Source organism: Mya arenaria, chromosome 12 (assembly GCF_026914265.1).
Source record: "Mya arenaria isolate MELC-2E11 chromosome 12, ASM2691426v1".
Classification (NCBI taxonomy): Eukaryota; Metazoa; Mollusca; class Bivalvia; order Myida; family Myidae; genus Mya; species Mya arenaria.
Window position 1 is genome coordinate 11,266,870 of NC_069133.1, and position 27,463 is coordinate 11,294,332.

General features: G+C 36.6%; 2 protein-coding genes across 2 annotated transcripts; one reads left to right on the top strand and one right to left on the bottom strand.

Moving 5' to 3' along the window:
- Window positions 1-3,970: 3,970 nt before the first annotated feature.
- Window positions 3,971-12,067, bottom strand: LOC128210445 (gamma-aminobutyric acid receptor subunit beta-like). The gene is made up of 11 exons (XM_052914794.1): window positions 11,997-12,067; window positions 11,284-11,468; window positions 10,667-10,821; window positions 9,781-9,921; window positions 9,293-9,499; window positions 8,090-8,194; window positions 7,625-7,774; window positions 6,519-6,671; window positions 5,718-5,903; window positions 5,114-5,161; window positions 3,971-4,103 (listed from the first exon to the last, which is right to left on the bottom strand). The coding sequence occupies exons 1-11, from the start codon at window positions 12,065-12,067 to the stop codon at window positions 3,975-3,977; spliced, it is 1,530 nt and encodes a 509-aa protein (XP_052770754.1). The 3' UTR covers window positions 3,971-3,974.
- A 4,911-nt stretch (window positions 12,068-16,978) lies between these two features.
- LOC128210446 (uncharacterized) lies at window positions 16,979-19,383 on the top strand. Its single transcript, XM_052914795.1, has 2 exons — window positions 16,979-17,145; window positions 18,366-19,383. Exons 1-2 carry the CDS (start codon window positions 16,979-16,981, stop codon window positions 19,381-19,383), a joined length of 1,185 nt encoding a protein of 394 aa, XP_052770755.1.
- Window positions 19,384-27,463: the final 8,080 nt, after the last annotated feature.

Sequence of the window (27,463 nt, forward strand, 5' to 3'; positions counted from 1 at the left end):
GAGTTGATTTTGCAAATAAATTTCTTGATTGTAAGATATTGATGGCCTCAATTCAAAATGCCAAAGCTGTATTTATACCAGTTTTGGAATTTTTACATCACTTAAATCATAAAGGTGAGCCGAGATGTGTCTAATTGCAAAATGGCCACTAAATAGTCAAACATGAAAATTGTGTTGTATCATGTGATCAAATTGTGAAACAATGATTGGACATCTCACGGAGAAACAGACATGTCAAACTTTCAGAAATTGTGACTTGACCTTTTGCTAAAAGAAATGTGTGATCAAATTACCAAGAAAATACCAAAAACATCGGCTACTGAAAACTTTGGAGTTTGTAGCTTCTGCATTTTGAAGTGAGGCCATTGATATTCTTGTACACTCCTTTTAAGCAAAATGGCCCCCAAAGTGCTCAGCGTTGTTTATTGTGATCGCTCGTTGGCCATCTTTGTCAATATTCATTTTGTCAACTAGAACTAAAATTAATGTTAGACCAATTTCAACTAAACCGCACATATGAAATTGTAGTCCTTTGTCAAGGTGTTTTAAGAATTGTATAACTTTTTTCTGAAACTTATTTTTGTAATTGACACGTTAAAATCATATATTGAGGAATTTGTTTGAAGGTCATCTTTTTTAAAATGGCCGTCGAGCTGATTTTCCCTGGTTATAGTGAAACTGTTTTATAAAATCTTGGTGAATCACAACTTGTTAAAGATATAATGGGCAGCAAAATGGTGGATTATTTTAAAGGAGTGTTATTTTGCAAACCTATAAACCTTGTATCCATTATGACATTTGGATTAACATGTCTGAAATTCAAATAAAATTAAAACCGTTTCCTGTCTGAAACTTGAAGTCCCTGACCTAGGTATTAGCAGTGTTGCTTCAACTTACTTGTGGTTTGCAATCAGACAGCCTTGATCTTAATTACCTAGCTTAATATCTCAACATCTAGTTTGTTATGTGTTTGATGTCATTTAAGGGTATAGAACTCATGAGAGCGATCTAGGGCTGCTGTTGCCCATTCTATTTGAAAAAAAAATATGAATTGATTATTTTTGATGATTCAATAAAAAATGCAAAATAGCAATTTCATGACAGTTTTCTATTTTGGATATATTCTTCATGAATGATAAACATTTTTATCTTTCACTACGGATGAGCCGAAACTTTGTTATTTTTTCAACCCCATTTTGTTTCTTTCCTGTATTTCCTTAAAGATGCACTTTTACTCCCAGATAAGATTTACCACAATTAATACAATTGTTTGATATACCAAAAATGATGAATAATTGTCAAAAACAATAGTTCTTATAAAGGATACCGAGTTTAATTTGAAAGAAAGGTGTAGAACACATGGTTTTTCAGAATTTCTACCTTATAAGACTGGAGATCACAGTCAATCTTTTAGCACTCACCAAGCATTTAATATTTTTGCGATTTCAGCTATTAAATACACGCTTATACAGTGGTCGAAATTAACACCATCCTGCAAGCCCTGCACTGGTAAGATATTTTTTGGGCTTGCTCATATTCAGAATTTTATATAACAGGGCTTGTTAAAAAAATTTGATCCCAAGCAATAGTTGGCTTGTTCATCTGAGTCTTATTACAATGACTGGTTATAATCTTTTAATCAGTAATGAATATTTTCCATAAATGCATTATTTAGTATGTAGTTAAAGGTGTATCACTCAAAATTTATGTTTATTTTCAACCATTACCTTCAAGGTCAAGGCCATATTTATTAGTCAGTTAAGGGAGCCAATTTTGTGTCCAGTATTACTTAAAGAATTCTTTAAAGTAGCAGGGCACGAATGTCGACCACTAAGAACCCATGGTCCTACTTAAGGGTCAAATATATAGCAATCTTATTTGGTCCACTCCCAACAGCTGGAAGGATTTTAGAATTATTGTTAGCTTAATGGTTCCTGAATGCAATGTTTTTTTCTAACCCATAGTATCTGTAGAATTTATTTCATTATAGTGTTCTATACTTGTGCTTCTAAAGCATTCATTATTTCTAACAGTGTAAAATGTTAAAGGCTGTTAAAGGTATATATATTTTTCTGTAATAAATATAAGTTTGTAAAACAAATGATGGTTATACATGAAATCAATTTTATAAATATAATAAAACTATGATATAAAAAAAAAGTTAGAAAAAATGTAGTCTTGCACCTTCTCCATTGCACCATGGATATACTGATACTCTTATAAGCTTTATGTACCGAGTACAGAAATTATACAAATCTGGCAGAATTCTTCTACATTGAAACAAAAGTTGTATAGTATGGTTGTTGTGGTTGAATTTTAACATACTTTAGAAGAAAACTATTATTTTGGTTGAAAGGATTTTGCTATAAAGGAGTAGGGTAATGAGAAGCTTTCAAGAGGTCGAACTCAACTTGCTATTTATTTTTCATTTGCAATAAATATATACAAATGAACTCTCCAAGGCCAGCAATGCCTCTTAATTTATTTGAATGAATGAAATTTTGGTTATTTTTCTGAATACTGACTGCATTTTTTATGTCAGAGTTTATTTCTTCATTCCTTCAAGTCTTTTCTGTATACACATTCTTCTGTAATAATATTGTTGAAACATAACCAAATACAACACATACATATTTTAATATATTTATAATATGTGTTTAATATATATATATATATATATATATATATATATATATATATGCTCAAAAACTGTAATTTTGATTCTATTGTTATAAATTGTTACAAATAAAGTTAAATTTATATAATTGCTGTTATGTTCAGTTTTCTTATCCAATATGGTTGCTAAAGCTCTGTAAAAAGCCAATATTCAAATCTTCCGTTAATTGAAATCCACATGTTTATCATTTGCAAAATTTATATTGATGCTTTCAGTAAAAACTTATAAACCGATCACATAAGTGTCTTTTAGTTCGCGCATCCTCAATTACTTATTACATATCAGCGATTCATTTTGAAGGTTGCTTGAATGTGTTTATTGGACTCGCATATTTCAAACGATGGGTTCTTAGCATAAAAATGAGAGCTTCTGGCAGTTTTGTGCACAGGTTAATTTATGAACATCCCTTCTGCAGATACACATTTTTAGGAATAATGGGTCTCCAGGAAAAATAATCAATATATGACTTGGGATTCACGAATGAATCATTGCCTTTCTGCTAAAACACCTCCTTTTGCCAACAGTTTTTTTACAGTTAGGGGTACTTTGTATATTATCACTTAGCATAGAAAAAGTGCTATTTACAACCAGTTTTCAGTATAAATTCTTGCTAAGAATAATACCTACAAAAACAAGTTTATATAAATGGAATGTGAAAACTTTTTGCATTTTTTGCAGTATGAACATGGAAACAATAGAAGAACTATTTTGGGATTTCAAGAAAGTACATCTATGGAATGCTTTAAATGATATGATAAAAGCTTCATCAATGAATATAGGCAGCATTCTTTGGAGCACAAATAAGACCTAAATATGCACTTATATGCAATTTTCCAACCATTTTAATGGAATTCTTCCTTTTCTCCATGAAACACCGAAATGTTATACCATCATTCAATTTCTATTTACAGTATCTTGCACCCAGGCAGAGAATTAAATCACAAATAAACAAGATCTCAACAACATTAAGTTCATCAACAACACATTAACAACATCATATTCATTTGAATAACAAAGACAAATGGTTAAGCCCTTTGGGTGTGTCGCAATAAGCTGCACTGGACACACTTCATTAATTAAATGTGCATAATAAACATCTTCAAAACATTTATAAAAACATTTGATTTTACTGAAAAAACATGACAAAATTACATTCAGTTCATGCCTGTCAATAATGACAATAAAATTATGGCTTATACATGCACAGATCTGCCCCTAGAATGACAAATCAAGAATCAAAAGGGGTACATGTGAGTCTATAAATAACACAACGTATCACAGATAACGGGAGAGTAGGTTATTTTGGCAGGGCTGACTTGCTGAGTGAACGTCCTGGGATGAAGTTATCGAAGAAGTCTCTGTCGGAGACATTTTTATCATATCGTGGCGGTAGTTCCCCAAACTTTTCCAGAAAGTCTCTCTTAGCCTGAAAGATAGTATACACCAATATTCAGAGTACTTAGGTCTATATTACTGGGGACGAACTTGTCTTAACAGGATGTTTCAAGTCCTATCCAGTCAGAAGCCTTAGCAAGTTAGCAATTGAGAGTCAGGAATAAAACCATCATCACGATTTTTTTATGTTTTTATGGATATCCACTCTTTGAACCTCAATCTTTCACAACGTTGTTTTTGAATATATGTAATACTGCTCAAAAAAGCTGACATTTAGCACTATTGGGGATGACTAAAAAGTCTACTAAAGGTTACATGTTTTACCACCTTATTCTTTAACAACTAAACTGTTAAAACTGCTTATAATATCCCAAAATATCAAGTTAAAGCAATAGTGCGAGAAAGAGAAACTGTGAGTCGTGGTTGCACTTTTAAACTTGGTATTGTTTTTGGGTATAAAGGTTTTCTAGTATGCTGATACCATAATCCCGCCTTAAAATGTACTGGTAGATTTCGAACAGTGTTAACCAGACTGACAGATAGGCATGATACTTAGCGCAATTTCAGTAGTTAACTCTATTTTCATATACCAATTATGGCCCTTTATTATTCGACATACTGGTCAAGGTTTGCATGTAAGTGTGCATAATTCAATATCTCTCTCAGTAACTACTTGATGTATTACATTGAAACCTGATACAAGGGCTCCCAACCATCCAACCTACTTATATATTCAAGTTGCATGTAATGCAAATGATTGCTGTTTCTCATTTGACATTAGAAATTCTAGTAACATGCAATGAAATAGTCTCGGTGACAGCTCGGTTTGTGTAATTGTAGGGAGGGTTTGGGTTTGAACCCCGAGCAAGAACATTTTTGTAACTTTAAAGGTCAGCAGCATCTGGGAAAAGTAAATGCACAACAACACCCATTATAGTGTATTTAAATTTTGAAAAGAACAACAGCAATATCTATTCAAGAATGCTCAATACATCTATTCATACAATATGTTTGAGGGTTCATAAGCCTAAAGCTACTTACAGCATACATTCTGTCCTTTTCTTTCATCACTCTTCTCCTCTTTGATGCCTGAAATTAAGTAATCAGATTTATTTATTGCAGCAGTAAAGTAGATTGCTGTGGGAGGAACACAAAGACTCTTTTATCTTGTTTGATCTTCACAAGCAAACAAGAGGTATAACTCATTTATAAGCCAGAGTTTTGGCCCTTGTAACACATGTGGGTATTGTCCCTAGCAATGAATACTAGGTTTATATACCTATTCTCAATGTAAACATTGTACTAGAATTCATATGAATAATCATCTTAAACTGTTTCTGAGCAAAATGTTTTCACACACTTACAGCTATGGCGACAATGACTCTTAGTCTATGACAATTTCAATACATGACCATGTTTTTTAATAATAATACAAATGCATTATTGTACGGATAAAACTGCTGAAGATATTGATAAGCTAGGTTGTCTGTAAAAAGAAGTTGTGTTAGCTATCATTGACAAAATTTAAATCATATTTCACGGCCACTTTTCAATTTCTTGAAAATGTATGCAAAGGTGATATTTATATCAGGTTTGATGGTGACAAAACATTGTTGCATTTCCTTTTCCCTCTCAGCATACTTACAGTTCTATAGATGAAGACAGCAAAGAGGACATGGAACATGACGAGCAGAAACGCCATGCTGACCATGGACCACTTGTCAAAGTACTGCACCTCCGCCTGGGCCATAAAGTGAGACATGGCCGTCATTGAAGCATTCTGGGCTGCCTGCAGGCCTAGGAAGATCAGGGCTGATATCACATACACATCCTGGAATATACACATATACACAGCATTCAACCTGATATAAACAAATTATCCATGACGAGAACAAGGCAAGCATACCTGGTCTATGCTCCCTATTTATCTAATAATGTAGACTAAATCTCTCAGAGTTCCTCCTTCAAAGTTTAACTATCTTTGAGAAATGGAAATTAGCTTAACTTATTTCATCCTCTAAAATGCAAGGCACAATTGTTCCATAATAGTAAGAATTATTTCACAGAATGTTGATCATTTCATTTGAGCCTTTAGTTTAAACTTATTAATTTTTACAACATTTGTGAAGCAAGTTATTGCAACTTATATTTATAAAACACTCTTGTTGACACAATGTTGCGCCAGAGTGTGGACTTGTGTTGTGGGGGAAACCGGAGTACCCAGAGAAAACTAACTTGTCTGACTTGGTGACCACAAACCAAACTCACATGCGCCTAGGGCGGTAATCAAACCTAGATCGCCTAGATGAGAAGCGAGAGCACTAATAACTGTGCTAAATGGACAACCAGCTGTCCAAGCTGTTATTAAACTGTGAGGACATGACATGTTGAGAGCATGGACAGAGGCTCTGACTTCTTTAAGCCAGGAGCTATAGTATTTCTGTACCAGATATGTGAGATAAGAGATGGTGGGCAGGCTCTGTTTCACGACCAGCTTGAAGGCCACTGCAGTCAGGAACAAGGTGATGGTCACTGTCAGTCGGTCTGCTGTCTTGAATTCTATCGAGTATGCCGCAAATGTCAGACTGATGATCAGCAACTTCCAAAACATAAAATAAAATAAAAGTAGAAACATTTCAATTAATTATGATCAGATATATGAAGTTTTGAAAAGTATCTAAATTGTTCAATTCCATGAATTTTGAACTTCATAATGTGCATTAAATGTCAGGCTATTAAAATTGTCTTCTGCAGAATAAAACATCATTTTTAGATAACATGATCCACATCATGTGATTTTTAGACTTTGGACATTCCATTGGTTTGATTGGTTTGTTTTTGGTCTTTCAATAAAATGTTACTAAAGTAATACTGAAAATTTCATGACAATACCTAACATTTTCAAATAAGACCATGCGTTTTGCATTTTGACTCTAAATTTGACATCGCACACATAATATAATTACAAAAGTACACTAGAACCATCACAGGAGTGATAAGGGCCGCGAACGATAGCACAATTGAAAGGGTTTCAATCAGAAGGCATACTATTAAGCACTATATAACCAAGAATCTTTCTATGATAATATGAGGGTTGTTCATAGTTAGTTGACAGGCTTCGCATTTTTGAATATCAGTATCATTTAATGTCATGTTGATCTAACTTTTCAATGAGTTACCTATTTCGGATCTAAACATTTTGCGTTGTCAAATTCTTTAAACAAAGTATGCATGATACAAACTTCATTTAAAACATAACACAACATCAGATTGATATATAATAACCTAAATGCCTCTAGAAACATTGTATAAAATTTTAATGCAATCATAAAGTTATAAGAACCAATAACAATCCTTTAAAAAAGAAAAGAAGTGTGGACGAAACTATAACACAGAGAAATTCATTATTTTTGGCATTTTATATTTATCATTATTTCATTTGTAGTAATAAAGTGCAAAGGATAAAATTGTGCGATGGGGCTCACATAATATTTTAACAATTTTCCTACAAACTTATTATTCTTGTGAGCAAAAGCAGACATAAAACACTACCATAATAAAAACTATGTTCCAGATGAAGTATCCCATCTTCCTGGCAACACGACACTGTGCATGAAGTATGGGGTGGACGGTGGAGCTGCAGTACTCCACAGTGGTGAAGTCACAGAATGTCTCTATGTGGTTGTACAGGCTCCACTCTGCCTGCCAACAAAAGAACATTGTCTTATAAATAAGAACACGACCATGCATTTAAAATTCTTACATGATTTTAATGTTAACTGTAGTATATCAACATTTAAGTCCAAAAAATAGTTCAAGATATTAACTGATGTGAAAGGTTAGAGTGATCCCCCTAATGAACAGTGACAGGGAAATATATCATATTTGTTCTGTATTGCAATACATTGGCTTATTGATAATATTGCACAACCCTACTGAGCACCTCTTTCTTAAGAATAGTGATTATCATCAAAGTTAAGAATGGCATGTATGGCATATCATCATCGTAAGGTGTACCTGGTCCATAAATGACTTGGTGTTGATGGAGCTGACGGCTGTTTGGTCCTCCACCAGATCCACTTCTGCATCAGACCGCTCAGTTGATATTGAGATGGTCAGGTCCTGTAGGAGAGGAACAGTGCTATTTGTATGGAATGACAATAGTTCAATGATAAGCATTTGTTATACCTACAATCAAATCTCAAATCTCCATTTGTTACCAAGGGGAAGACACAACAAGTTTGTCAATTTTTCACAAGGTTTCTAACAGCTGATAATTGTCAATCCCGCAAAAAAATAGCTATGGTTTTGGGGGCTAAAAGCCCCTGTGGACGGCCAAGGGAAATAAAGGTGAACCCCTCTTTCCAGCAAAAAATAATTTCACAATTCGCCACTTATCCCAATATCCTATCCCCAACCCCCTGAAAATCTCATCATATTTACATCTATCTCAAGTGTTCCTAGAGCCTCTAAATCCAGAATTTTAGAACCCCTGCAAAGGCTTGGAGATTTTTTTTTATTAAAAAGCGCTTGTTTCCCCCATTGTGTGGTTGTAGCTGAGAATTAATCAATGATGGACATGATATTTGTACTTTTGGACTGAAGACAAACCAACAAAGGGGTCATCTTCTACTGGTCCAAGTGTTCTCCAGTTATTGAGCAGAAACAAAGTGTGATGCACAGACTGGTGACCAACAAATCATTTTTCACCTGAAGGTCACTGTAACTTTGACCTATTACCATCAAAATCAATATATGTCATCTACTAATCATGACCAACTAAGTATGAAGTTCCTGGGCCCAAGCATTCTTAAGTTATTAAGTGGAAACCGTTCTTATCTTCAATATTACATTGACCTTTGACTTACTGATCTCATAATCAAAAAGGGGTCATCTACTAACAGGCAAACCAAGAATGAAGTTCCTTGGTGCAAACATTTGGTGGTAATTGTCAGATTTACATTCATATTTGGCTCATTGATTGTAAATCCCTTTTGATACTTTTGAAACACCAACAGTTTTTTTTTTAATACATCTCCATTATGAAAGAAATTGATAACAAAACTCTTTTATTAGGCCTAATATATTTTAGAAATAGCCAATGGACTGTCATTCATGATTCAATACAAAAGTGTATACTACTTTACAGGACTCTCTATCAATAAAAACAAATTCTTTAAAGCAGGTGTGATCTAAACTTAACTATTAATCAGGACCAACCTGAACGTCGACTGGAAAGTGTTCCAACTCAAGATTTTCCTTGAAGAATCCCTTAAACCTCCATAACTGAACGACTAGTGGATATCTGTAGCCTGGCTCATTGTAGCGAATGTCATAAGTCTTCCTGTTCAGCACAAACGCTCCATCTATGTTCATCACAATCAGTTTCGGATCCCAGGGTATCATTTTATCAAGTCCTTCTTTATTCTGAAAACAGGCAAATGATTGTTGAATAACTACACATCAGTTTTTTAAAACTCAAGCATCCTAGCTTTTTTTACTGTGTATTCTATTAATCCATGTTTTATTTAACCTTTCGCTCTTAAAAAACCTCCACAAGCCATGCACTGATTGAAACAAGGTATCCAAATTTTATTTTCAATAGCAGGGCTTGTCAGTGTTTGTTTGATAAAGAATGTGACAATTTGTGTTTGTTGATCCAAAAGCCTAATTCAGGAACCTGTTACCACACAATGAGGATAGAATACCTTCTGTGTGTCTCCCATGTAGTTTTGTTCAAGTATGGGTTCCTGCCACTTGGCCTGCACAAAAATCTCAGCCTCAAACTGCTGGTCGATGGTGTCAATGTCTGTGATCTTCAGGAATGTGCACTTGATCTCTACAGTCACCTAAAACAGAGAATACATGTACATATCTTAAAATCACTGCCAGTAGGTAGAGTGACCTTAAGCTTTGACCTTCATATTATTGGTTTTTCAAGTGACACAATATCAAGCAATGGTATTTGTAACATTATTTTTCAAAACCTTCTTATGCATGGCCAAACAGGCCTAGACAAGCCAAAATACAACAATTTCTGACAAATGACCCTTAAATGAAACCTTGGCCTTTGACCTGCCAAGATATGTCTTGCCTTGGTCTTGTACTCAACACAGCTTCTTTTCATGGAGAATATTTGTGCCAAGCCACTCTAAAATCCCTCTATGCATGGGAGATTGACAGCCCAATCAAGAAGAACAAGGCATGTTGACCTATGACCATGGCCTTGACCTTTAATGTACAGACCTACAGTAAGTCTTGTACATGGCCAACCATATTTTCAAGCAGAACATTTGTGCCTTATTCTTTCAAGATCCCTCTATGCAGCGCAAAGTCACAGCCTGAACATAAATTGTTGACAACGCCTGCCCACCTTGAGCTGACATACCCAAATCTAATAACCAATAAAACCCTGATTGAAAATTGATGATTAAAGGCATCTACTCATATATATAAAAGGCTTGAAGGTTGAAGCAGGTGTTTCTTATTTTATACAGGTATATCTTATCAATATACAAACAAATCACACTAAAAAACATTCCAGCATCCCAAAAAACAACAATTAATTGTTTCTCTGAAAATCAGCTTTGTTACCTTATCAGATCTCTTTGAGTCTGGAATGATAAGATCTCCATCATCAGAGACAGGGTTTCTCGCTGACGACCGGGACAGTGTATCCATGGTTTCCATGGCAACCTGCATCACCTCCGAGTTCCTTTCTATACACCCCATCAATTGACCCATCATGTCTAAGTGATAAATAAAATGTTTTCAAATAAAATAATGTGCTCATTATCGAACAAATTGTATGTGTAAATGCTCAACAGTTACTGCTGTCATAACATGATAAAGCCATGTGACAAACATGATGCAAAATTTAAACAGCTTGAGATGAACATTTACTTATTGTCTATAGGACTCTTCAGTCAGCCAAATTTCTAAACCGTATCAAACAATACTGCATTAAAGTACATTTGATTTTATAACTTTATTTAAGTACCGTAAATACATTTGCAAAGATTACTACCAAACGGCTGGATACAGGTGAAATCCTCTTTCCGATGAGGAAAAACCAAAGACCATGCTACATGTACAGGTTATCAAACAGTTGTTATTAGAACTGTACAAAATAGATAAATAACAAGCTTGTTGGGTTCATTGGCATGGGAATCTCCTTATGTTCAAAGTGGACACTACTTATATTAAAATACCTGTCAACAAACTGAAGGTTTGTCCATCGGCTGGTTGACGAACAGCTTTTTCTGTTTCTACAGGTGCCTCAATTACTATGTCTTCATTCTGTATATCTTCCATTTTTGGCATCAACAGGTTGCCATCAGGTGTTCTCTGGTCTGTGTCTATGGTAGTTATCTGACTCGGATGCACATATACAGTACTGTTAAAAAGACAAGCAAAGATGACTATGTTGTTCAATTCCATGCCAATGGCAAAACTATTTGTTTTACTTTGTATTTTGAAATCCAAAGGAGAGCCAAATTCATTCATGATAGGTCTGCATAGGGGTATCCATTAGTCCAAAAAATTGTAGGTTTTTACGATTTTTGATATTGCAGATTGGAAGAATCCCATATAACACGTCAAGATTAATTAGACTAGGGTATCAATGAGTTTAACAAAAAAATAAATTCTAAGTATTTTATTTGTGTTCAAAGCCAAGGCCAATATCACAGACACCAGAATGTATGACCACATGTTATATAAGTTCCCATGACATGATAAACAGCCCAAAAAAGTGAACTTGATGATACATTCTGGTGTCTATGGCCCAAATCACAAAATCATCAGACAATATGGAATTCAATTATTTTTATTTCGTTTATAACATGACCACACGTATTTACTTGATATTATGTTCATTCTTATCATAAAGTAACAGTGTATTAAACAAGAAAATGCTTTTAACCTTTTTAGAACATGGTAATTGTATGATTCTTCAGATTCGCTTTCGGTACGTTCGCTTTCAGCGTCATACATGGTTGTCGGCCATTTTGTTGCAGACGAGCGAAATCACGTGAAATTTCATAAGGGAAGCAACTGTTCAATATATTCGGCTAGACTCTAACAACTTTTCGATAGCATACATGGATTACAAGTGTGTTACCACAGGTACACTTATTTTAGCAAAAAATGTTCAATGTTCTCCATTTGACTAGGTTTGAGACTTGTAGCGTATTTTATTTGCTTAAGCGACCACAATTATACTATTTAAAAGTTTAAGAAAGTAAGTTGGGTAATTGAAATCTGTGAGCAATAAATTAGAAGTACTTTAGTGACTAGATATTATACTTATCTCTTTTGAGAACCCCCGAATAACTTGAAAAATGTGGATTTCATCTTCAAAGAATGAATATGTTTTTAAAAATATCAGGAGCACGAGACATATGTATAAATGAGCGTGACTGAACAGCCATGCAATGTTATTGTGTCGTTGTTATTATGCCAGTTACGTGACTTTATTCCAAATTTCCGGTGATAGATTTAGAACCATTTTACGCAGTTTTGTATTCAAACTCTATTTTGAGGACTTCTAGGGACAAGAACGTTCGTATAAACAAAAACCAGTGTCCTCTGGGTTAAAAACCGGCTGGGATTGTTGTTGTAATTATGCCAGCTACGTGACTTTATTTCAAATTTCCGGTGATAGATTTAGAACCATTGACGCAGTTATGTATTCAAACACTATTTTGAGGATTTCTAAGGACAAGAACGTTCGTTAAGCAACGAATATCACCACTATACCACCCTCACTCGCAGAGAGGCGGCCACTCACACCGCTATACCACCCTCACTCGCAGAGAGGCGGACACCCACACCACTATACCACACTCACACACAGAGAGGCGGACACCCACACCACTATACCACACTCACACACAGAGAGGCGGACACCCACACCACCATACCACACTCACTCGCAGAGAGGCGGACACCCACACCGCTATACCACACTCACACACAGAGAGGCGGCCACACACACCACTATACCACACTCACTCGCAGAGAGGAGGACACACTTACCACTATACCACACTCACTCGCAGAGAGGCGGACACCCACACCACTATACCACACTCACACACAGAGAGGCGGACACCCCCACCGCTATACCGCACTCACACACAGAGAGACGGACACCCACACCACTATACCACACTCACACACAGAGAGGCGGACACACACACCGCTAAACCACACTCACTCGCAGAGAGGCGGACACCCACACCGCTATACCACCCTCACTCGCAGAGAGGCGGACACCCACACCGCTATACCACACTCACACACAGAGAGGCGGACACCCACACCACTATACCACACTCACACACAGAGAGGCGGACACCCACACCACTATACCACACTCACACACAGAGAGGCGGACACCCACACCACTATACCACACTCACACACAGAGAGGCGGACACCCACACCACTATACCACCCTCGCTGGCAGAGAGGCGGACACCCACACCACTATACCACACTCACACACAGAGAGGCGGACACCTACACCACTATACCACATTCACACACAGAGAGGCGGACACCCACACCACTTTACCACACTCACTCGCAGAGAGGCGGACACCCACATCACTATACCACACAGAGAGGCGGACACCCACACCGCTATACCACACTCACACACAGAGAGGCGGACACCTTCACCACTATACCACACTCACACGCAGAGAGGCGGACACCTTCACCACTATACCACACTCACACACAGAGAGGCGGACACCTTCGCCACTATACCACACTCACACACAGAGAGGCGGACACCTTCACCACTATACCACACTTACACCCAGAGAGGCGGACACCTACACAACTATACCACACTCACACACAGAGAGGCGGACACCCACACCGCTATACCACACTCACACGCAGAGAGGCGGACACCCACACCACTATACCACACTCACACCCAATATCACCGTCTTTTAAATTATGGGTCAATGTTGTTGTTTTTTAAATGGTGTTGATGCTCAATATTTAGCAAGCATAAGCCATAGGTTGCAGCATGTTTAGGTGTAAGAAGGAATTGGGCAACTTTTATACAACAAGATTTTATCAGATTTTCAATCGAAATTTTCGGTACTAATATATTTAGAATAATGTTCGCAGTTACACATTCAAACACTATTTTGAGGATTTCTATTAACATAGGAATACGCACGTACGTTAAGTAACGAAAGCCACTGACCTCTTCATTCAAAATCGGCAGGGATAGTTTTACAACCTCCTCTGAGTTGCCGTCCAAATAAAGCTTCACACCTCCTTCCACGTCATCTTTATCGCAAATACTTTTCCCATGTATTGAGGTGCAGTGCACACACAATGGTCAATCTATCTTAAATCACTCATGGGTCCGTTTACTATATAGACACCAGTTTTCAGAGGACTGGGGAAAGGGATAGAACGAATAAAATTGTTCAAATTCACCATCTGAAACACAAACATTCCAACACTATTGTCCGATTGTTCAGAACTTTGTTCAAGTAAACGTTGTTTCTTTTAAAACAAATATGAACTTTTTTTGTAACATGCTTATATATTTAAATAAAACACGTACTGTTGATAACAAACGTGTCGATTTTTGTTCCAGATTTATAACGCTTTAAATGTTAACAATGATGACGTTAACGTCGCTGTAAAAAAATAATATTTTTTATAAAAACTCGATCCAATATCGAAAAAATGCACACACAAAAATCCACCCACCTATATTTTGCACCACAACTGTATGGCCTCGAAGTCCTTTCCGGAAACTGGTCCGACAAACATAAGATAAATTCATAGCGATCTTGGACGGGATTAGACTTGTGTTTGTTTACTCAGAAGTCCTGGTGAATTATACGTAATATTATCGTGCCCAGTGGCAGAAAGGATAGAGTTCCTGCAAGAATTATCGTTTGCTTCATTTGTAATTAATTATCTGCTGAACGATTATATCAGAACATAAAAAAGGTCGTACAAGTCGACCATATCACGTCCAAAAGTCATATAATGTATAGCATAGTACATTTAGCCATGTAAGCAATTAGTTCTTCCAATAAGTTATGAACAATGACCGAGCTCTTCATGGTATATATAATGATGTACATTCTCGTACACCAGAGTGAGGATGCTATGCGTACCACAGTCAGATTTAGAATTGTCGAGCCTCTGATGAATGAGCATGGATGATGATCCTGGTCAAGGGAAAGAGTTGTGGTTACATGTACCAGGCAACGGTTTTACTGACCAGGGCATGTAAACGATGTTAATTTCTTGGCAGAAAACAGTAGACGCTGTATACACAGGAAGTCTGCAATCCAGTCAGGGCTGCAATTTCGAGAGTAACGTGATAAAAGAACTCTGCAAACTCGTTGGAATAATGAAGAATCGCACAACAATCTATCATGCACAATCAAACCCTTCAGAACTATTTAATCAGACTCTTATCTCGCAATGTCAGAAGTAGAAAAGGAAGTTGATTTGAAAATATATTTGGCTCATATTGTTCAAGCCTACAATGCTACAAAAAGCGATTCAACTTCTCCCCACACATGTACAAGGGTCTAACGAAGGATCTTTAGATTGTCAAACCTACGTTGCAAAGTTGTGTGAGAGGCTGGATATTGCATACAAACTTGCTTTAAAAGAGGCCACCAAACGGGACACAAAGGGTAAACGCTTTTATGATAGTTAGAGTTGTAAGGTTTGAAGTTGTCTTGTCTCGTCTTGTCTTGATTTGTCTGTAGGTCACCAAGGATAACATAAGTTAGCTGACCGTTGGAAGGAGCACCCTTACAAAATATGTTAATGTGCATCCCTAATGCAGACATCCCAGTGTATGAAGTGAGGCGTGTGGACGGTCTGGGTAGGACACGTACTCAGCATCGTAATATGTTGTTGCAATATGGTTGTCTACCTAGGGAGTCTGACATCCTATGTCCCAGAGAGTTAAAAAAAACCTGTGGTATCTCAACAGCCTGAGTATAAGCCTGATGCAAGTTAGGAATTCTCAGAGCGTTATGTCTTACCCCAGAGGAGAAGGCCACACCCGTAAAACAATAGTTTGAAATCTGCTAAAAATATGCAACAGTCGCAGCAGTCTGACAGAGGCGTATACGATTCTACACCAGCAACAATATGTAGTCCTTACGTTGCATTTTTTTTTTCAAAGCAATCAGTTGAGGTACTCCCAAGCAGTCTAGTTAAGGTGGTCCTCAACAGGTCATTCCGATTCCGCAAGTGGGTGAACCAGATGGAGGCTGAGACTCATACAGTATTTTATGTCTTCAGATGCGTGTCTTCTTTTGTCGATAATTGATTGTTAATTTTGTGAGTGTTTTTTTTCTAGCTCATCGTGTTGTTATAATGTATATGTCCTTATAAAACAGTATTGTTGACACTAATTGAAGTATTCGTTTGTATTTTGACTATTCTGCTTTACGTCAGACAGAAGTATTAGAAAAAAACGAGAACGAGAATAATGATAGTATTCCCTTTATATATCGGTATAATATTATACCCATTTTTCTTATTTAAAAGTAAACATTAATTATTCCATAACTTTATTGATTCTAAATGTACATAATCTGAATATTCACCCATAAAGAATTACCAATGACCATAACTTTATTTATTCATTTTATTTTAGATAAATGATGTTAATATAGTTGTTAACTATTCATTTATACACCAAATATTATCGGGATCTATTAAATTAAACTAGTTTATACAAATTACAGAAAAAATATTTTCACTTATTTAATTTTATAGAAACTAACCTCAATTGCGCTAAAAGGCGCGTGAACGTTGTAAATAATATCACGTGACTTAATAACGTCATTAAAAGAATGTGACGTTTACTTTCGGTTTAAAACTGTCAAAATGGAGATTTTGCCAAAACGTAGATATCGTTTAATTATGGATTTCAAGGCGAACTTTCCGGAGAAACTGTATGATGTTTGCAATGATGGTGCACTGGTCCACTGGAATCCGAATGGATCTCTTTCCGTAGACGACGAGGATGAATTTGAAGCTAAAGTCATGATTTGGTATGAGTGTTTTCGTTTGTTTTTTTCATTAATTCATATAGTTCTGGCTTCCATAACTTTAATGTTGATATTTATTTTTTGATGTTTACAACACATCCAAAACGGTAATATACAACGTGTTCGCTGATAAGCGTTTAGCTATAATTCATACAGTCATTTTACATGTAAATAACATTTATTTCATTACGCATGAGCTGTGATTTTCCACTGTTAGTTTAGCGGTCCCCGGCGCGCGCCCCAACAGCTTAAATTGTACGAGTGGTTTTTCGATGCATTTTTTTCGGAGAAATTTTAATAATATACAAGAAAATGCACCAAATATAAATAAACATTTTTTGAAGAACCATTTCGATAAGGCTCGAACTCGAAGCTCGTCGTAAATTTAATTATCTTATTGTTGTTTTTTTCTGGTACATATTTGTCTTAATTGAACTTTTTCCGTATTGAAAATGATCATAAATTGAGGAAATAAAACAAAACTTTCTTCCATTTGTGCCTTTAAAATACAGGTTGAAGAATATTGTTGTAACAGTAACGACCCTTTAATGAAAACGACACAAGGGACTCACGAAAGATCCACTAAGTCGAATGTTCAAATAACATTAATATCATGTTTCGCTATATATTTATTTTTATAATTGTTATAATTTTAGCCAGCATTTTATGCAGAAATGACTGTGACTGATTTCTGCCCGCTCGCTTTTCTCATTTTCACGGCGAAAATTCGACAATGGGAAAAATTTGCTAAGTGGCTGGGCGTATATGTACATATTAATAATTAAACCTCTTCACAAATACAGCCTTTTAGTACAATTATACCATGTAATATTGTTTAATATTGCATTAACGTGCGATACGTTTCGCTGTTTGAAAGTTAAATATATGCACAAGTCTTAAAATGCAGTGGTATGATTTATCTTGATACCGTTTGCGCATGCCAAGTGGAAAACGAAAACGATGCGAAAATGCGCATTTTGCCCGTCAATTTCAACTTGGCCCAATTTTACCACGCGGGTTTCCGTATTTTCGTCCCTTTAACGTGAAAATTCGAAATCACGAAATGGCAGAAATCAGTCACCACAGAAAAAAGTTAAGAACATGAAAACAAATTTGATTCTGGATGCCACCTTGCGTTCCTACAAGTTTAAATTTGTTCTTACTAAGATAGGGCTAAACCTATATTATACAAGTTTACTATCTATCATTTGTTTCTGTTGAAGGTATCCTGGGTTTCTACAGATTCCGTCATTCCTGAATTTCAAGCGGCTGTTCCGTGAGTACGGGTTTGAACGGGATATTAACCAAAACGGTATCATTGAGTGGTCACATCCTTGGTTCGTGCGTGGAAGGCGGGAAATGGTCAACAATATCAAAACAAGGCGTAAGTCCTTCCAGTGCCCGACGCCCAATCAAGAAAACGAGGGATTATTCGGACCAGCAGTAGTTATACCCACGGAGGGAAAGAGGAGGTACTCTACACGTAGAAGAAGAAAAACACCAAAGATGGGTCACTCAAACGAGTCTCTGATTTCGTACGGGGCTCCAGATTTTGGCGGCGGTGGCGATACACGTGCGATGTTGTCGTCAGAGGGAAAATCTTTCGTAGTGAAGCCACCACAAGCTATATACATCGAGGATGGCACGCCTGTGAAAAACCAACGCATGATGATGCCACACCAGCACGTCGGCGACCAGCTGGTCAACGTGAATCAGAACGCCAAAGTTGAGCGCGACATCCGCGGTATAATGAATAACTTCGCCAAGAATGAGTTCACGTTGGAGGAATATAATGAGTATATCACAAAGAAGCGCAGACTGGAAGAACAGATGAAGACGGACAAAGATGACACCACTGATGCCAAAGATAAGCAGTTTTGGTGGTTATATGAAAACAAGGCCGATGGAAATGTTCCCAACCAAGATGCCGCTCCCATAGTAAAGCAGCTCGTATCCGGCCATAATGGCTCCAACCAGGGTGCCATGCCGTGTGGGTTCTGTAAGTGCTGCAGTGCCATCAGTAACTATGTTAATGTTTTCGGGGAGATCCCTGAAAACATTCAGGTGATTGATTACCTGGAAGATGAGGTCATTCCAAATCAGGAGGTCACCGTGTCCACGGACCCAGCAACGCATGACGTCGAAGTGGAAGTGCCCGCAAACATCGACTTAAATAACAATGGTTATAATATTGACCATACTCTGATAAAAGAAAGCCAAGCTACCACTGAGGTGAGATAAAAGATAGAAACGGCGGACATTTGGTGTTTTGTTTTTGCCATTGAGTGGCTAACTTAGTCATGTTCTGGACTGTTTTGTGAACTTCACTTATTTGCACTCTGTGATATTGCTTATATTTGCTGTTGTTTCAATTATTGTTTGGATTTTATTTGTTGACCATCAACACAATGATCGTCTTGTCTTTTTATTGGATAAAAGAATGGTCTCAATTTCAAATTATTTTACCACGTTAAAGCAAAGTCGTATCATTAAACATACTGTACATGTTTTCTCTATTTAAAACCTTATTTACTTTTAAGATGTGTTGATAAAATCCTTTTGTCAATGTTCCAAAAAAAAATAATTCTACAACAAGAAAGTACAAAGTAATTGGTGAAAACTATGAGTTGTACTCATTTCTTCTGCTGTAGAAAAACTTTTCTTTGGAATCCTAACCAAAATTTCTTATTCTACGAGTGAATGCGCTTTTTAAATTGTATTTTGATTTTGAATAAGTTTTGATGTTTTGCGATTTAATGAATTGAGATTGAGATTTGACTTCAGTAAGTTTTGTGATAAAAGGGCCTGGTGTTGTTGTTGAAATATGTTTAAGAGGCATTTTCGTAGGGTTATCTTGCTTATAATTATATAACTTTTTAAATAAACAGTTTGGATGCCTATGTGTATTTCAACCAAATATTTCATAATGGACAACTACTTTAATGAAGTTATAGTTTAAAGACAATCATATAATATTAAAAAAAATCCACGAAACATAACATTAATCAATAATTATATGATTAAATATTTATCGGGACTATATTGGGGAAGGTGGTGACAATATTGTGCGAGTGTTCTTCGTGGGTGGAGCTGTGGATGGTGGTACATTGACGTTGACACAATTAATTGATCACACTCACTTAGGCTGATCAAATATGAATTTAAATACTTGAAATATCCAATCAAGTTCCATTTTTTGAAATACTTATTTGATATGAAAAAGTAAATTACGGGATAATCGCAAAAACATAATCAATCTAGCGTATTAACATTGTCAGAAAAGCACTACAATTTGTCAAAACAAGAAATTTGGTAATCATAAGTATATTCCTCTCAATGTCCTCCCGCATGTCATAAACCATGGATCAATATTACATAATTTGCCCCCAGAGATGACATATATGGAGGGGCCATAAACTAAAACCGCGCATTCCAATACACCAGTCCAATTAATCCTGGCTACTTATTAATGAAAGGGAAAATACGTATTACGAACTTTCAGTTTCCCTTGATCTAAATAAATCTGATAATTTGAAATTCATGTAACTGTGTTTGATATCGAACGACAGATACAAATTAATGATTTAAAAGACAAACTAGACTAGATTTGTCTTACTAGGGTAATTATTATTCAAATTGATAAAACAACAACACGAACTCAAAAAAATAAGTCCTACAGGCTAAAGTCGCTTGGATTCACTATTTTGTATCATGTTTACGGTAATCAATCTTATTCCCGACGGTGATGGGCCACTGCTCGCCGTCAGCACGTGTCATATGCTCATTTTTTCGGTAAAACATTTTTAAAATTCTCCTTAGCAGAAATTGTTCGGTTGTGCAAAGTTTACACTCGAGCAACCCCCTTTTTTCAACCCATTAGTCATGAAACTTGGTCAGAATGTGTGTCTCCCTGAAATCTAAGTTAACATTTGAGTAATTTGCGAGTTTAACAGTTATCAAATACTTATATAAACGAAATTTATACATGCCTTACCTACTGCCCTCACACAACACCTGAGTTTTTCAATGTGCTAACAAGGATGTCAACAGTTGTTACAGCGCATCGCAGAACAAATGTTTATAAATGGCCATTCCAAGCCATTTCACTCCAGTCGCGAATTCAAAGCTGCCATTATAACACCGCTACAATGAGCGTGCTAGAACGAGTTTGGAACCGCATTGAAACTGCGGCGCCTGTTAAGAAAATGTATACATTAGCGGGACCTTTAGAACCTACTAAGATACCAAGTGTTACAAGCCAGCTGTCGGAGTCTGTAACGGACTACCTTAGTAATGCTGGGCGTTCTGTGTGCGAATTTTTTGACGAATCTGTTAGTACTGGACAAAACTTTCTTTCGGAAGTTTTTGGCAGCAATGAGATTCGGTGGCGAAGTAACAGCTATGACAACAGAGAAGAACTACGAACACAGATTAGAAGGCGTTACTCTCTCGACCACACGGGCGACCTCAATGAGAAGGGCAGCGCTCTTTTAACACCTGAAGCCAAAACGTGTCAGGATGTGCCCCAGTCAGCGCCAGCTGATATTTATTGTATGAAACAGAAAGGCAAACGCGTTAAAGATGATAAATATAAACTAGGATCTATCAAAGCTGAAAACTACTTCAATTTCGACCACCGTCTCAGTGGATATGACCCACTGTCCATTCCAGGTATACTGCCTACAAGCATCGACAAAAACTCGGGCAAGAAACCACCGTGTAGTCCAAGCATAATTAACCGAATTGTAGAAGAGAGCCTTGACACTGATATTCCGAAAGCGGACAAAACTAAAGCCTGTCAGGACTGGGTGGATAGTGTCAACAAAGGTCATGGACCACTTGTCAAGAAAAGATCCAGCTCCCTTGCTAACACCGGGCTGCTGTGGAGAGCAGATCACACGACTCTGAAAGAACAATCTCAGGAGCCTACAGACCCGAGTCCTGATTTAAAAACAAATGGTAATGCATCCGACACTAGAGCAGACGAGAATATGAACGATGAAGACGTATCGAAAGACCAAAATAAAGTCGCTAGAAATACTTCGAAGCAGAGTGTGACAGTTCATGGGTTCGAGTTTTTTGACGATGAAAATGAAAACGAAGGGCAATATAAAGTTACGCCTCATCCACATAGGAGACATTCAACCTCTGTATTGTTATCAGACCAGGAATCGTTAGAATATGCCATACAGAATATGAAACAGAAGCTGGAGGAAACCAATGGAATGGACACTAATGAATGTTTTGGTACAGTTACTATTTCACTACAGTATCTGTTTATGAAGGAAACGTTGAAAGTCAAAGTTCTGTATTTTGAGAAAAATCTTAACTCAAAGTTTGTGAACGTGGACAAAAAGGAATCCTTCTACGTGAAAATCTGTGAATTACCAGAGTCGAAAACGACAACTAAATGGACACAGACGGTGAAAGGAGCAGGTATTTTCAAGATAGATAAGAAAGTCCATTTCAAACACATAACATTTGAAAATTTGCATCTGAAAACATATCGTTTCCAGTTGTTCAAGACGTCTAAATGGAAACTGAATAAAGACATTCTCATTGCGGAAACAAAGGTTTGTCTGGACAATTTAGACGTCATCAATGAGAAGCGGCTGTCAAAACAAATGAAGAGGATTGAAAAGAAATAAAAAACATTGATAAGTAAAATATTACCATGATGTAGAGCATGGGTGGTATACAATATTTAACTTAAGTTAATATTATTGTCAAACACCATTGACTTTATTCACTTTATTGGTCAGTCATTAATAACCAGTAATCCGATTAGCTACGTCGTTCATTTATCCATTTGCGACCAATATTGGATAAAAGTCCTGGCCCCATTTTCTCGAAATATCTTTAACCTTTTAGGTTTAGATATCCGCATATTAATTAAGCCAAATTGGTAGCTAAAACATGGTTTATCATATTTATCTCTCCTTTTGAATGTTGAATACGGAGAATGATACACAGCTTATACCAAACCTTAGCTCTAGTTGAAAGGACAGACCTCCATGGTAGCAGCATACAGTTACTGGACAACCGATAATTATATTTGAATCCTGTAAATAATGTGTACATAATGCAGTTTGTTCGTTATGTCAGTGTGTTGTTGTATTGTTTTATGCACGATATTTTATGGAATAAATGTTGGAAATAAATTGTTTTATAGATTTAGCGTTAATTTAGCTGCAATATCGCGGCCTGTCAAAACGAACTGTCGACACTAATTCCGTGGTGCAGCTGTGCCTTGTGTTTACTCTTTGTTTTGTGTTCTTACACGGTACCACATTCTCCTGTTGTAACCGACGTTACACGAACTTCACGTGTAAAATGCACGGACAACCCGTCGAGATGATGTTTATGGAGGGTATTCGTTGCCAAAAGTCCAGACGTGTATGTGTGTATTTTAGGTTTGTATCATTGATGATTTACCAATTTACATTTTACAACCGCCAACTCATCGGTTGTATGTTTACATTTTACACTGCACATTTTCATTTTTCATTGTACCGATTGGAGTTTTATTCTCGTTGCATCTATTCATCAGACGATTCAGTCGTGTTTATAAAGTTGTGTATGTTAAAACACACGTTATTCTGTGAAAGTCACATGCCGGGTTTTACATTGCGGTGTGTCGAAGACAGATTTCAGTTCGTAGTTCTACAAAATACATTGTATGGTGGTAACTTTTCATTCGCAGTTGAGATGAATTTACTTTTATTTATAGATAGCTCCGCCTTAACCATGTCTTAACTCCGCCTTAACCATGTCTTAACTCCTCCTTACGTCTTTCGGAAATTTCCGCTATCACTCGGCTCTATTTAAACCAATTATGGATACTTTGGACCATGGACATTGCGAACCTTATTATGGACATTACGAATCATCTATATTATGACACTATGGACCATGATTTGGAAACAGGATGGATTATAAATTATTTCATGTCGAATAAAATAATATATGATATTACAACATGTTTTTGTCTATATAATAGTAATTAATACGCACATATGACATGAAATGAGATGTATGCAAAATGATACTTGACTCAAAACACAACAAAATGTAAGCCATTAGCATTAAATTATACTTCAAAAATGAAAAGTCCCATTGTCTTATTTTTCTTTTAAAGCTGCACTCTCACAGATTGGCCGTGTTGACAACTATTTTTATTTTTTTGTTTTGGAATTAGCCAATTTTTGCGTAAATGTCTGGATACCAGTGGTATAAGACTGCTGACAAAAGATCAGATACAGTTTTTCAGTTTTACGTTCGCAAATTGATGTTTTATGGCTAAAAGTGATACTACAGTAACTTTTTAAGAAAAATGAAAACTGTCGGCAGTTTTCCAAACAATTTAGATCTGGTTTATTGTGAGTAATCTTATTATTTGTATAGAAAGCATTGCTTCCAAAATCAGCCGAGTCTGGGACAAAAAAGGTTGTCAAAACTGTCAATCTGTGAGAGTGCAGCTTTAAATTACTATAAACACTATTTTAAATTCAACCATTAGAGGACACTTTCTTGCCTTTTTGCAATGTTTAAGATTGCAAGTAATATTAGATAATTTAAAATTTACGAAGAAAAAAATCTAAATTTTCATTAAGTGGAAATTATTCACTAAGATGCCCCAGAGGTTTCTTACCTGGTAGCTGGAACTGTATTGATAAAATACACTAAGATTACAACTTCATATAACTCGTACATTATACTGTAACGAATATCATTTTATAGGTAATTAATAAAGTATTTTAATGATGAAGTCAATTTATTGCTAATAAACAATTATAAAAACTTGCTGCTAGCTTTTATACCCCACCCACACTCAACAGTCAGGGCTTTTTTCACATTTAGGTAAAGCGGACCTAGCCCTTTTGGAGGGGAAAAATCGCGCGTTTGTTTTTCTAATCTAAGATTCACGATATCTATTTTTTCATGTTCTTGAAATCCCCCACTTGATTGTTATGGTTCACAGTGGCAGATCCCGTAATTCATAACTGGGGGACACAAGTGGGTTGGAGGGCTAATCTTCCATCCACACGGATATTTGGTTTCAATGATGTATTGAAATTACACGTTTACACCATACATTCTTATTAAGATAGTAAATAGTGGATATCATTATGATGTCCATCAAAAGTTTCGTGGGTTTGCTGGAGCAGGTTTTGAACAGGGACTTGCGTTAGAGGGGCGTTACTTAAGCGGGCATGACATTAATATGTTTAAAATGTGGGAAGTGGGGTTAAGGGGTACTCCCCCTAGAATATATCAAATATTTTTAGTCTGAATTGGTGCATTATGGCGTAATTAAGTACTTTTTTCTGAGAAATATTGACAAAAAAATAACCTTTAAGTTACTTGCGGGCCAACTGGGGGGGGGGGGCGCACAGGCCCTACAGCTCCCCACCCCCACTGAACGACCCGCCCATGGTCCACTTGTAAATACAATAAATGAACAATTTTTGCCTGCTTGGGTATATAAGTAAAAAAAACTGACAGTGGCAGTATAAATCTGGGTCCGTGAGCCCAGCTCAGATACACCCAACTGCAATTGACTAAATAATATCGTAATTTAGGAACATTGATCGTCAAAATTAAATAAAAGATGAAGTTAATTTTAGTTTTTATTGTGAAATAAGAGAGAGTACTCGGACTTACAACCGGGAATTTACAGGAGGTAGTCGAAGATGTTATCTCCCTTGCTTGATTCGACGGAAATAAACGAAAGAAAATCTGATTCGTTAGCTCCGCCCATTCACCTTCGTTTCTTTCGGTGACATTTACCATATAAGGTATAGGCGAAATCTTCTATCCTTGTAATTCTGAACTTGTCAATTGACTTTTGTAAACCTGGACTTGTTGGACTGCAAATGTTCATTTTACGAATGCTAATGTCGACTGTAGGATTGCAGTTTTACATATGCATGATTCGGCTTTCTAAATTACATCATCATATTGTTAAAGGCAAGTTATACGATCTATGTTTTAGTGAGTTTATACAGGGTCGATCTGACAAATATACATTTTGACTACTATAATGACAAATGACAAATCAATACGGAACAACTGACGAATAGAAACAACAAATAGCACGTCTACATTGACAAATGTAAGAGATATTTAGTACGATTAAGAAGCACATTGTGGGAATTACACGTCTGGACTTTTGGCAACGAATAGCCTCCATAGATGTTTACTTAAAGAAATTTCTAATGCCCCCATATCGCATTCGGAACTCCTCGGCCATTTTTTTCAAAAACAACCTCGGATGTATGCAGGTACATCAGTTGAAGTAGTTCGTATTTTTTTTTAATTATATCATAATTTAAATGTAGTGTTTTAGAGTTGTATTTATTGATCTAAGTTTAAATTGATTGCCATTGAATTGTATTATTGCAAACATAATTAAGAATCCCAAGACTAATGTCACACAGTTTAACTGCTAAATAAAATTACTACGCGATCTACTTGCAGCGGACTTAAACGTACCACTTTTTGAGTATGTAAACCGTCCAAATACATCCGAGGTTGTTTTCGATAAAATGGCCGAGGAGCTCCGAATGCCCATATCGTTGTTGAATTTATAAATGTGACCGTGCCCTTTGATGGCTGCATTATGGCTTGACCCCGTCACATCCCTAAAGATGACTTAAACAAAATTTTGAAGTCAAAGGGGGAGTTTTACCCCCTCATGTTGATGGAATATTCGCCAAAGGAGTATTTTTACTGCCCCAGTGTATGTATGTAAGCTGATTTATACTCGCACTCGAGTGCTCCGATAAGATTGTTATTTTTTTGGAGCATAGTGCACATACAGAATGTAAATTTGGTCAAGGCTACCCTTTTCCTTTAACGTGCACCAGTGTATAGCACTGTCACACGGGACCCCTATTTAACGCCCCTCCAGGAAGACGATTAGTATTTTAGTGGTGCGGCGTGGAGATGAACCTGTGGTCCCTCGATTGACAGTCATGTGTGTTACCACTTGACCACGGATCCGCCACTGAACAGAACGTAACAAACAGAACAGAACAATTATGTGTGATACTGTTGTATACGGCGTTACACGAACTTCACGTGTGAAATGTTCGGGCAATCAGTGACAGAAAAGTATACTTAAAGGAAATTCTAACACCCCCATATTGTTGTTGAATTTATTAATGTCTGCCCGCGCCCTATAATGGCTGCATTATGGCTTGACCCCGTCACATCCCCAAGTGTGACTTAAACAAAAGTTTAAAGTGAAAGGGGGAGTTTTACCCCCAACAGGTTGATGGGATATTCGTCAAGGAATAATTTTGTACTGCCCCCATTT